We start from the raw sequence: 12,940 nt of genomic DNA, 5'->3' as shown, positions 1-12,940 counted from the left end.
CCAAACCTGATCGAAATCATTTTAATTTCAAACTTCCCAAAGACCTCGAAAGTTGTATGGAAATGAAGACACTTAAAAACTGATGTAAATCACAAGATTTATTGGTCATCTGCAAGAGGTAGAGAACTTGCAGTCAGTTCAATTTTTCATAGACTCTTTATACAACAGAATCATCAGTAGTGCAACTCGTGCAAGGATGAAAATGACATTGTCTCGAGAGTGCTGCGACACCTATAGTTCAGCAAAACATTAGACAGATATGCAACTGTACACTGAGATATACCAGAGAGACCAAGCGTGTGTCAAACTCCCGACATTTACAGCAATCATGAGAGTTTGGAGAAAGAAGTGTTCAGATGTCCTCCTCCACAAATGTTTGAAGTGACTGTAAATGATTAAAACCAAGAAATAGAAAATGCCTCAACCAAAATTGTTGAGCGAAAGCTGATAGATGCAGCCATCTGTAGAGAACACAGCATGTTACAACTTCAAAAATGTTACGCAACACCCTTATGTCCAGATTAAACTCAAAACTGAAAGAAGCAAAAACAATCGACCCCATATGCATGTCTCTTTCCACAACTAAACAAAATCGAAAAGGTTTTTCAAACCATGCAACGCCTCTGCTCCTAAATACAGTCATAAGGGCTGAGAATACACCACTTTCACCTTAGTTTCAAACAAGGTGTTGTATGAAGTGGTAAGCGAGCGCTGCCATGCCCAAGACATGCTGGATTAGAAGGCTAAAGAGAGATGGAGGTTTAATGTGCGTCAGATCCTTGGAGCTGAAAGTGGAAGGAAACTTTTGATTGTGAGTAAAACCCTGAGCTCTGTCCTGTGTACATTGTGTAAGTGAATTTACAGCCCTCTTGCGAAATAAAGACCCCAAGTACGTCCTCGGTAGATAGCACGGGCGATGATGATGCACCCGGAGGTTGTTAAATAGACACCGCCTGATGGAACGTCTTCACGTTTGTCTTACGAACCCCTTCAGTGCGGTCTCCTCGCGCTCAACGGCTCCGGCACGCAGAGTTCCGATTCGCTAGTCCAGCAAGCTCCTTCGGCATGAGTCCTCTTTGGACACGAACCCTGAAATACTAAATAGGACGAGCACCGGCTTCCTCAAGGCCTTCCCTGCGGGGCGGGGTGAGGAAGGGTGGCCGGCCGGCCCACTGTAACGGGCGAGGTGGTCACGCTACGTGTTGATGCCATGGCTGATGCTCTGAGGATGAAGCTGCTGCCACATCTGTTGCTGCTGTACCGCCAACTGTTGCGACTGATCCGACGATGACAAGATGTTTATGAGCGGAGAGACACAGTTGGCTGGAATGATCAGACCTGAGCAAACAATACAGAACATCTTCATGAAATCTAAATTAGGTATGAGGATTTAAACACTGGTTTGTCATGTTTAAGAAAGATCTGTTATATAATATTTCCAGTGGTTCTGGTTGCTAAATGCTTTTTTCCTGGTCAGTCAAACCGCAAATTTTTAATAAGCATTTGTGTGACAAGGACGTGAAAAGAACAACTCTTAAACCTGTATTGAGTTAGATTTATAATGAGGTTTTGAGATGTGTTGTTTTGGTTATACAAAGCCAATAACAAACCGAATGCTGTTTGTCAACTTACCCACAATTCTCTGCCCGTCCTCCGTTCTCAAGCGCACGATCTGCATTTTCACGTTGGTTCCGCTGACCGAGGCAAGTACACCCTCCACTTTGGTCCACACGCTGAGGACAGAACCACAGAGGACGAAGTACGTCCTGCAGCGCAGCCCGATCTCACACTGCAACCCCACAGAGGCCTTCTTACAGTTCCCTCGCCTGTTCCAAAGAACGCCACATCACTCGATCAATCAAAATGCAGTTTCTGACATGCACAATTCAAAAATGTGTTTAGGTTTCAAAGAAAAGTATGTACCAATACGCATGCGAGCAGACATCAGCTGAGGAATTGTACTGATCGATCCAGTGCTGCTTGGCATCATCAGACAGAACCTGATCAGAGATGAAGTTATTAGAACACAACCCAACCCAAATACACAATCAGCTAAGTGTTTCCTGTGTATGTGCACAAAATAAATGATGCACAAAATGTATTCAATTACTACTAGATTTCATTCACCAGTCATTGAGAGCTAGTGTGAAAAGCATATTTGACTATAAACTGTCGTGTCATTACATACAACACAACACGCAACAAACTAAAATACCTTTTTACTTCTCTTCTTAAGGTCTACGTAGGTCTCCAGTTTAACTTGTTTTCCTGTATTTGGCCTGTGCACCATGAAGAATCTCTTTCTGGAGTCGACCTCCTTCACCAGGATGGCAATTTTCTTGTTATTCCGCACCTTGAGGAAACCAGACGAACTTGAGTTTCAATAGATTGCAAACTCGATCATGAGTCTAAGGTTGAGACCTCACCTGTACATAGAAGCCATCATCTGGTCCATTCTGATCAGCCCAGACGTGGGTGGCGTCCTCCCATGACATTCCCCGCTCCACACTCACCTGAACACACAGAATAAAACTTTATACCAAACAACTATTAAGACCAAGACATTAGTATCAAACATCAAATCAGTACATACTGTATAGAGCTCCACGTGTCCTGAGGTGGAATATCCTGGGGTCAGGAATTTTTTCACTTCAACTTTCTTTACTTTCTCATCTCCAGAGCCCAAATCTGCAATAAAACCAAACATTAAAAACTGCCAGAAATGCCAAGTATAGCTAGTATGAAATCTTTTCAATGGTGTTAAGCATCCGTTTACCTAAAATGCCCATGTCATATCTGCCGCTTTTTTTAGCGTTCTGTATAACAGCACTGAGAGTATCTGAGAAATACTGAAAGAGGGCATTCTGCTGCTGAACCTCCATACCAAGAATTCTGTTCAAGAACTTTCCAATGTTGTTGTAATCTTGAAAGAGAAAGTAAAATTACAGGACATAAAAGACTGATTGTGATGGCAACATCTCAAAGGACTTTGAAAAGCTCACCTTTGTCCAGTGAGAGAACACCACATCTATCCTCCACATTAATCAGTCCTACACCAATTAAACCATTCCGTATTTCTAAAATAAATAAAACCGCAGCGTTAAAAGATCCCTGCTTGTTAAATCTGGCGACTTTGCAATTCTATAATTGTGACTGTACCTTTAAAAAAATCCCCATCAAAGTCAGCAGGTGGAGAAACTAAAGGTGAATCCAAATTGACGATAGACTTCATGACTATTTCAAGAGCATTTCTGCCATACTGTAAAAGAGAAAAATGTCATCTAACAACTCCATACGAACAAACTTCTTGCTGTTAACAAGACCTTACCTTGTTATCAAAGTTAAACCGGCTGAGATCTCTAGTCTCAGTGGCTCTTCTGTCACCATGAGTAAGAGCACCCTGTTTGAGACAGACACACAATGATGCTATAAAATTCGGAAGCTTCGCTGTAGAAATAAACATCACGCTCAAGTGACTCACCAGGCTCTCCAATCGTTTGGCAACAATGGAAGCGAATCTCTGTTCTCCGGCCAGTTCAGAGATGAGGAACACATACTCGGGGGCTGTGACCTGGTTTGATCTGTGCGTTCGACCTGTTTGCACAGTGTCCAAAGAGTCACTCAACTGAAAACTTGAACCTTTAAATCCATTTTTGTTCAATCTGATATACACACACCAGAATGTCAATGGCCCCTTTATTTATGTGAACTCACCAAACTGCTGAATGGCTCTGTCAGCACTCCACGGCAGCTCCAGGGTCATGTGCACCCTCCTCCTCTGATTCTTCACTCTGCGGTCGGCTTGAAGTGAAATACCCGAGCTGGCAGCCTCGGAGATGATCGCAATGTTCTACCAAATGCAAACGTAAAATAGTTTAGATACCATTCGTGACATTTAAACGTTAAACAGATGTGTGTAAAACAACAGCAGCAAACCTTTTCTCCATCCATAAACCTCTGCTTCTCTGTGAGGTTCAGGATTTCAACGGGAACATCGAGCTCGGATCGCGATTCGTAGGAAATGCTGCCATCGTCGTTGCTGACGACCCTCCCTTTACGTCCGGTCATCTGCGTTTCACAAGACAAACGTTTTTAAATGTTTCCCAGAATCCTTTTATTAAATGAAGCGCGAACATTAATCTGTACCTCTGCAACATTATCAGGGCCTCCGAGCTCATCGATAAGTTCATCCAGAGTGTTTGGTGGCAGGTGCTCTGCCAGCTTCTCCAGTTGTTCCAGCAGATCTCTCTTCATCCTCTGAGCGTCCTCGACAGCATCTTGACTGGTCACACAACTGCTTTCCTCTGGCTCGTTCTTGGCTGTGGCAGATTTGAAAATGCAACTTACATCATCTGACCTTCAAACTACTGTGATAACAGCTCATAGAAACTACTCGTACTGTATCTCTGAAGTTGCCAATTCTCCTAGAAGAAAAAATGCAAACATCTGTGACAGTTCTGTAGATGACTTACCGACAGGAACTGTGTTATTTGAAGGTTTCACAGCAGGTGCTGTAAAGGTGGGCCTGGTGGTTCCCAGCCCGGATGCTAACAAGGCACTCTGGATGGAGTCTGGATCGATGCTCTTTTTCTTCTTCTTGTTTCTCTTCTCTTTGTTCTTTTTTGTGTCTTTTCTGATGAGCCAAGGATCTGTCAAGCACATGATAATATTTTGAATATTTCCTCTTATTATGAACAATATGCAAAAGAGTGTCAATAAATTCTCACCATCTTCATCATCCTCGCTGGAATCGTCCTTAAATGGGTTGAAGTCGTCTTCATCCTCTCCCGAGCTGACGGATTTAAAGCTGTCGTTACTGTCACCATCTGAAACATCAGAGTTGCTCTCATCTGAGCTGGTTCCAGACAGACCTCCGGATTTACGGGCTTTCTTCACTTCCTTCTTTGTTTCTGTACCTGTGAACACACACACAAACAAATATCCAGCGGTCAAACCAGAACTCGTTCATCATCACGTTCATTTTCAATTTGAGCAACCCAGCAAAAGCACACAGTTTTGGTTTTGCTTCCTCAAAATTTTCAAACATTGAATCCATTTCTAAATATAAGGAAGCGATTACACATTCTGTACACTTTTAGCAGCAACCCTTTAGCCATGAGTACATTCATAATATAGCATGTCATTGTTATAATACCTTTGCGCTTTTTCCCTTTCTGCTCAGTGATGGTTTCTAAAGGTGAAGGCGTTTTCTTGGCAGACAGGTCGATGCCCAACAAACTGAAGAGCTTCTGTCTATCTGGAGCAGGGAAATGTTTCTCTACCAGGGACTGCAACACGCCTCTGTAACGTCACATCACACAACACACACACGAACCAGATCAGCTCAGACTTCTGTGTTCTGAGTATTAACATGGAGGTTTTAAAATGTGATTACTTTTGGAACCCACTACAACTGAAACTCTGAACAGGAAATTAAACAGAACTTACTTTGCTGTAGAGACAAAGTCATTAAGCTCGCCTCCGCCCTCCTCTAATGCTTCGAGGGTTCGAGCCTCTCCGGTTGACTGAAGACCAATCACCACACACTACAGAAAAGGTCATATGTCATCCCAACCAATCACTGCTTTTGTCTCTCTCCAAAGGCTTTACGGTCAAGAAACATTTAGTCTAACCTTTCCGTTCTTAACCTCCTCCCGGGCCAATTGCACCACTCTCCGAACCTTAGAGGCAATACACAGGTACTTGAAGAACCTCTGGTGAGCCGACCAGAACTGACCCCACATGGACTTCTTCATCCGTTGTTCTGCATCCATCAGGTTAGCAGCTTGCTGAAACTTCTCCCTGGCACTCACCCACTGCAAGATTACAGGGCATAGGATCAGCATTATTTGTTGTACTTTGTTACAAACGGAATAATTTCTTTAGACACCAGGTAGTGTTGATAATAATCTCTCAATGACTCATTGAGGTCTTCTTGATTTACCCTCTGAGATGACATTGTTTTATAAATAAGCGTGTTTGGTCACCTTTGAAAGGCACACAGAGTTGATATATTACGTACCAAGCGCACTGATTTGTTGTACATTTTGATGTAGCTGGGAGTCAAAGGAACTTCTTCAATTTTAAACGTCACGCCTGTGAAGCTCAGCTGTCGAGCGATGTACATTCCTCTCAGCTTCATATCCATGGCAACAATCTCCATGGCACCAACACCTCTAAAAAAAACCAATCCAAACAAGGTTACATACACTATTCAAAGGATGCATGCTGTTATTAAAAAGCAAGGTCAAGGACATTCAAATGCACAATAGACTTCATAAACTCACCTTCTCTCAACAGCTTGGATGAAATTTGTGAATTCTTTAAACGGAGTTCCTTCGCCCCAGATCCCGAGGCGATTCATGTAGGCCATGTTGCGAGGTTCAGATGCTCCTACACAAGATTCAGGCAAGGTTTATAAAAAAATAAAAGAAACTCAAAGATGAAAGAAACAGATCTGCGCCCATCTTGACACAGTTTCCTTCAGATATGGCAGGATTAGTCAACTTGCAGCAAATATCAATGTAACATGAAATGTACCTGTAGCACTAGCGTAAACAACCCGAGCTTTTGGAAGCTTGTTCTGTAGCTCAAGAACCGCCAGGCCCGTCTTTGTAGGCTTGGATGACCCAATAGGGCAAACATTTTTGGCTTTGTGACATTCATCAAAGACGATCTGAATCACTCGGTCAAGGAAATCAGTCACCATAGTTACAGCAGAGCTTCCAGAAAGAACGTTTCTCTACCACTCAGCTTTATCACCAAACCAGATATATCAGCCGTTTAATTTGATTTATATGAAAATAACATATTTTCTCTGAACTACTCTTTAGAGTTCTTTCTACTCAACACTCATCGCAGCTAAACAATGTAAGAATAAAGCACAACAAAAAGTTAGTTAGACACAATTTACCTATATAGAACAACTACAGCCGTTACTATTTGTATTTATCAATATGCTACAAAATAGAGACTCATAAATATTTCTATATAAACTACTGAAATCAAGCGTCAGCTGTAAATCAAGACACAAAATAAAGATGGATTGTGAAATATGTGACATGCTTTTTTGGGATGTCTATAAAAGATCAGTTTATCAGTTTTCATGCGCTTACAAACATATCATAATATTACATGATCTTTCTTGTTATCAGCTTATGAAGCATAATCAGAGTAAGACTGTGCATGTTAACGCACTCAATGTAAGATCGAATGAATTATATGATCATTGCAATCATCAGGTGTCTTGCAGTGAAAGGATACAACCCCATCAAAGTCATCTCCACACCAGTGTAGTAGCTGCTTAAATCTTGTCTTATATTTTCCTCCAGACTGACTCTCACCAATCAGAGACGAGTATGTGGCAAAGATAACACCTTTTTTCACACTGCCATTGTGTTTTGAGGAGATCTTTCCATATTTAAACTAAAAGAAAAAGGAAGAAATTAATGAATTTGCTACTTGAAACAATCAAAAATTCATTTTCAGATAAGATGCAAGTGTAGTACCTTGTTCAGTGAATGGACTTGAATGCTCTTTGCGCCAATGTCTCTCAAATCTCTCTCTGCATCATATTTCAAGTCATTTGACACGCTAAACCTGCAGACACCAAGAGGGATGAATGTATATATAAAATTGTATAAATGACACCCAAATTCAGCACGAAAGATTTAAAATTACCAGAGAGATCTTTTCCTGCCAAGAAGATAATTCTCGTATATGATGCCAGCAATGGTTCTTCCCTTTCCAACACCAGCTCCATCTCCTATCAAATAAGATGCTCTGTCTCCATTCGGTAGGAATGTCTCGTGTTGCTGTATTGAAAAACAGAACAGAAATTACAGAATTGTTAACATAATATATTTGACATAAGTATTCGATGTACAACAGCAATGAATAAGTATATACAAAGTAATTCATTTTAATGCACTTGAAAGGTTGTTTTGAAACAAACCTGGGCAGCGTATGTGATGGCTTCGAGCTGAAGGGCAGATATCCAGCCTCTGTCGATGGTCTCCTCTGGTATTGAAAGTCTGTACCAAACATCTGGTGGGTTGACGCTGGAGAGCGAGCTGGTCTCCACGACAGAATCAGGGTGACGTAGGCCAATCCTCACTGAGAACGACATTAACAAGTTTTCCAGGAATAAGCTCAAGGTAAAACCTAACAGTCACAGAGTAAACACTCCCAAACAAATTGAAACAACTTTTCAACAATCTACTTCCTAAGATATTGTTTTATGACAATACATACATTTCATTGGCATGTATTCAGCGTATGTCTCTGCATGACCCAACTCCTCTTCTTCCTCTTCTTCTGGTTCATCTTCTTCCTTCATTCCGGGTAGTTTCTTAAATCAAACACCAACAATTAAAGTAACTTCTGAGTGATAGTATCCCAATTACACGATAAAGTGCGTTTTCTGACACTCCCTTTGGCTGCCATTGGACAGAGAAGCAGACCATTACGTCGTCTCAGGTGATTTAAAGAGTACATAACATGAGTTCATGACAATGACATGTCATGCAGTTTGTAACGTTGTCGCTTATGAAAATAAGCAGTCTGCCAAGTTGTAAATCCGAAGGTGAATGAATAACAAAGTTACTGGCTTGAAAAAAAGGGAGTCGACTCTGAATGACGCAAATGAGTCGTACCTAGTCCGATTTGCGAACCGCCGCCGATTTACGTCATTACATATAGTACCCGCCTACGCTTTACTACGACTGTCCTCAAAAACTTCCCTCTTCTCCTCCAAATACTGTAGCTTGTGAGCCTCATTCGCGGTAAGCCAATCACAGCAGACAAGACCATCAGACCAATCACATCTGACTAGGCTAGCAGAAAGGAGGAGATTAGACGGATGAATCGTGGAACGAATCATTTGAAAGTCAGTCTAGTAGTAAGGTAAGAATATTATTATATTAATATTATAGTTATGTACTCTTTAATCCAAAGCAGAAGCGTCAGGTAGGTTTAACACTTAAATAAAGCAATGTTTTAACATTCTTATTCATCTCAGAACACAGAATAATATTCACGGACACCTACCCCACAATTTTTTGACTGATCATAAACTTACATTGACCGGTGAGAAGCTCCGCATTTTCATGTCATCATTGACCCAGATTCTTGCTACGTCCTTACCAGACACTTCTTTCTTCAAACCATTGTTTGATTCCGCTAAAAAAAGCAAAGATGAGAGACGGTGAAAATAAAACTCAGACATTTCAGTTCACATAAACACACAGCAGAGCCTCAGTGTCCCCAAAACATGAGCACCTGTGAAAACATCAGACTCAAGCGCATGTGAGCTCCAGTTAAAACCCTACCCATACCTGATCTGTTCATCATCTTTGTGGAGACCAGAATAAATTCTGAAAGGAAGAGCATTGACATTAAAACAAATACAGCATAATTTACAGCTCTGTAAAAACCTCCACTGACCCAGAAACCAACTCTTAAATGCTTCGTTTGGTAAGCTTATTCGTTTTCGTTTTCATGCAAGTTTTAACAAACCCGACCAGGTTAAGTTTTACCCCAAACACCATAAACAATCAAGAAATCACAGATACACTTGACAACAGATACACTTGACAATTTGGGGATAAAATGTAACCCACGGGTGTCTTATGATTCATCCAATTATTGTGTGAAAGCAAAACATATAAATAAAACAATAAGTGAACAAAGCCCAATGAGCCTTCTCAAACGCTTGTGTTTCCTGTTTTCACAGCTGGAGGAGGCGATTACAAACTGGCCCTCGGTGACGGATCTGACGAGTGCCACAAAGCTGACAGCTGCATCGACAGACCCATAAGAAACAAAACAACCATGTACGATAGCCTGACGTCCAACACGTCTGCCAGCACTCACTTGTGCCTGTGGCTGTTGCCGTAGCAACGGGCTGAGCTATGTCAGGTGGGGGCTTCAACTTCATGAGCTCTCCAAGGCTGCTCGTCTTCAGGCTGTTGCTTCTAAGAAGGTCCTTCAATCTGATCTGCTCATTGTTCGGAGGGAATCCGTGGCAAACGGTTGCAGAGGACGACAAGCTCCGCTGGGCTGCTGGGCTTGTGTGGACCACCTTGGTTACTGTGATGGTTTGCCTGGAAGTGGTACCACCTGATGGTTTGGTGACTACGATGGTCCCCAGCGATGGCAACTGATTTAGCTGATTTAAGACAAAGGTAGTGGTTGATGGCTGAGGCTTCTCCTGTAGGGAAGCAAGGACACAGCAAAGAAAAACGTGAAATAAAATCTCCACTTACCCTTGCTTGATATAAATGTATTACAAGAAAAACTCAGAATTGCAAAAATAATCACACAGGTTGGCAAACAGAAGCGCCTCCATATGCTTATTATATGTTATATGTAGCAACACACATATTTTAAATATGAAAAATTTGAGAATTTGTACATTTGGATGAGCTGTTTTTTTTCAATAGACAGTCAAGTATGCGCAGACTCACCCTGATTGTGACTGTAGGTGTAGGTGGAACGGTAGACGCGATTCTGACCATACCAGACGATTCATTACCCAGACCAATGCCGAGCGCATTTATTGAGACCGACTGAAAAGACAAGCAGATATTCTTTCAGTTTCAAAACACTTACAATTATTCCACTGTGAACACGCTGAGAAATCCAGATGACGTCATCAAAAAACACATGGGATGTTTGAGTAATTTACTTGTTGTGAGGCTGGGGGTGGAAAAGTGTCCTGAGGATCAACCTCAAAAAGATCATTAGGGCATATTCCACTTTCACTAAGAGCAGCCAGAAGCAAATCCTGTCCTGGATCCATTGTCTAAAAGAAGACAGAAGACACCACAGATGAAAAATACAGTGATCTCAATTTACAAATGGGCAGCAGACCCTAAAGATAACATGTACCATAACACGGCAATCTATTCAAAATACATCTGTATGTTTGTATGTTTTAAGGAACGTACACAGTAATCAATAAGGCTAGAAAGACATCAGGTACTTTGCTACTACTGCAAACGGCGCACCACAACATCCAGCTCCGCACGTGTTTGCCTAAACTGATCCACACTTCCTGCTATGACGTTGCTGCTAAACGTTAATGTCACTCAGCGCAGACGTCCATTTAAAACACACAAAAACGCTCAAACGATCGTTAAAACGCAAAAATTATACGGCGTCAACAATCTGCACTGAGATACACACAGATGGCTGTGATACACAACATTAGACACTCGGTGCAGTCAACATGCTATCCGCAGAGCCGATGTCTAGTCACTTTGAATTTTTCCCAACAAAGTGATAGCCGAATAAATAACATGAGAAGACGCATTTATATACAAGTGCAGCGAAACACAGTCTCGTTTGACAAAAACAGTGCGGTGTTATGCTGCATGTGGTGACAACAGTCTTGGCAACGACGGTTGCTAGCTAATTTCCCAAAAGACCCGTTCCCTCTTTAAACGGGTCGAAACGTTGCTCAAATGGACCACAACCCGGTTTAACTGTATTCGTCAAATGCTGTCAAACAGAAAGCGTCTTACTAACGCGAATCGCGCCTGTCAGTGACTTTGTCAAAAGTGCGCTAACGGCTCACCTCAGGTTAGCAGCCAAGCGCGTGAACTCTCGCTGAGCCAGACGCCCTCAGCTTTCACGCGAAACGGAATTAAACTTAATAATTCTCCTCATAAGGGCCTCAAACAGGCTACTGTAGTGAGCCTGGTGGACCAGAGAGCAGAATTTGTGTTTGACAGCTAGTGTCCGCTACACTGGGACGTACTCCACTCGGTTCTTCTGGATCCCAACCGTCGCGGCGGTGTGGAGGATGTCGCCGCTTCTCACGCTGCTTGTTTTCTAACCGCTCGGCGCCATCTTTACCCGAGACGCGTGCGGGTCACGTGACGCTGCAGTCTGCAAAACAGACGATTTTGCGTCTCGGTTTTCTTCTGCCGCGGAGAAGCGGGCGAGACGTGGAGCATCGGCGCCGGGTCGGCGTGCGACCATCGTCCAGGAAGCCTTGAAACCCGGCCATATTAACCGTGGCGTATATTTATATTTTAAAATCAAAAGTAGTCGGAGAAGGAGAGCGCCGAAGACATGTCACGTGACCCAGCCCGTCATTTTCAGGAAGTGACGCCGTGCAAAATGGTTTCCTCCAATGACACGTTAAAAATGACATTGCGAAAGCCATATTTGTAAGGTCAAGAAACTCACGCGAAGGAGGCCAAAGCTTGACCTCTGCTTCTCTCGACACCCACACAAACAAAATGTAGAACACACTGAATCTGATCATTCGTTTATCTAGTTTTTATTCAGCAAGTATTAGCTACATTCACGTCATGAAGATGCGAAGAGTATAGAAGGTTGTGACTGCCGGAACCGATGACCACAACCAACAACACTTAACTTTTAAAGCTTTGCTTTATCGTGTGCCATATTTTTCTATACAAAAATGTATTATATGAGCCTACAAAATGAACTCTTTGATGCTCATGGTTTTATTTTTAGATTTCTTTCATTTTGTATTGAACTTGCTTTATTTACAGCTATATGACACTTATATGACACACAGAATAAAACATACAATTCATATGCTTTTTTGTGCAAATTAAAAAAAGTTGTGTGTATTATATTGTATTTATTATATATATATATATTTTGTATATAATAATATATTGAAACCGTATATTAAATAAATTCTAATTAAAAAAATATATTAAACCTAAACGCACTAAATATCAGTGAAGTGTTATTTGTATGATGATCTGAACCAGTTTATTTACAAGTATATTTTCTTTTTGTTTTATATATATTTTTATATATTATATATTTGTTAAAAAAACTGATAACCACATATGCATTGATAGGTACTTCGTCACAATTGTTTATAGATAAGATTGTGACTGACAATAAAAGACAGAAGACATTGGTCTTTGAGAATGAAGGCTCGGAGGAAGCG

General features: G+C 41.6%; 1 protein-coding gene across 4 annotated transcripts; it reads right to left on the bottom strand.

The window, feature by feature from the left end:
- Positions 1 to 83: 83 nt before the first annotated feature.
- On the bottom strand, positions 84 to 12,118 carry sbno1 (strawberry notch homolog 1 (Drosophila)). Of its 4 annotated transcripts, none has more exons than XM_056736526.1 (33): positions 11,579 to 12,118; positions 10,688 to 10,804; positions 10,467 to 10,568; positions 9,874 to 10,210; positions 9,336 to 9,374; positions 9,080 to 9,180; positions 8,254 to 8,350; positions 7,955 to 8,115; positions 7,681 to 7,814; positions 7,509 to 7,599; positions 7,264 to 7,425; positions 6,541 to 6,676; positions 6,288 to 6,393; positions 6,023 to 6,176; positions 5,634 to 5,816; positions 5,449 to 5,546; positions 5,156 to 5,301; positions 4,728 to 4,916; positions 4,473 to 4,649; positions 4,147 to 4,319; positions 3,937 to 4,068; positions 3,715 to 3,850; positions 3,482 to 3,594; positions 3,329 to 3,400; positions 3,160 to 3,259; positions 3,003 to 3,077; positions 2,777 to 2,923; positions 2,594 to 2,688; positions 2,427 to 2,513; positions 2,216 to 2,353; positions 1,924 to 2,000; positions 1,633 to 1,826; positions 84 to 1,338 (listed from the first exon to the last, which is right to left on the bottom strand). In XM_056736526.1, exons 2-33 carry the CDS (start codon positions 10,799 to 10,801, stop codon positions 1,196 to 1,198), a joined length of 4,209 nt encoding a protein of 1,402 aa, XP_056592504.1. In that variant the 5' UTR covers positions 10,802 to 10,804; positions 11,579 to 12,118; the 3' UTR covers positions 84 to 1,195. The 4 variants fall into 4 exon arrangements, with proteins under 4 accessions (XP_056592504.1, XP_056592505.1, XP_056592506.1 ...); XM_056736527.1 differs by having other exon boundaries at positions 11,762 to 12,118; XM_056736528.1 differs by lacking the exon at positions 11,579 to 12,118 and adding an exon at positions 10,950 to 11,547.
- Between the last annotated feature and the right edge of the window lie 822 nt (positions 12,119 to 12,940).

The sequence above is a fragment of the Triplophysa dalaica genome, chromosome 22, assembly GCF_015846415.1.
Source record: "Triplophysa dalaica isolate WHDGS20190420 chromosome 22, ASM1584641v1, whole genome shotgun sequence".
Lineage (NCBI taxonomy): Eukaryota > Metazoa > Chordata > Actinopteri > Cypriniformes > Nemacheilidae > Triplophysa > Triplophysa dalaica.
The sequence above is the reverse complement of the archived record's forward strand: the minus strand, read 5'-3'. Positions and strand labels throughout refer to the sequence as shown.

What these genes read in the sequence shown, in the direction of transcription:
- sbno1 (XM_056736526.1), bottom strand. Translation starts at nt 10,801, where the DNA reads ATGGATCCAGGACAGGATTTGCTTCTGGCTGCTCTTAGTGAAAGTGGA. An exon ending in GGCAACAGCCACAGGCACAA is followed by an intron (nt 9,375 to 9,873) that starts GTGAGTGCTGGC and finishes TCTTCCTTTCAG; the next exon opens with AATTTATTCTGGTCTCCACA. An exon ending in TGATGGGGATTTTTTTAAAG is followed by an intron (nt 3,078 to 3,159) that starts GTACAGTCACAA and finishes TATTTATTTTAG; the next exon opens with AAATACGGAATGGTTTAATT.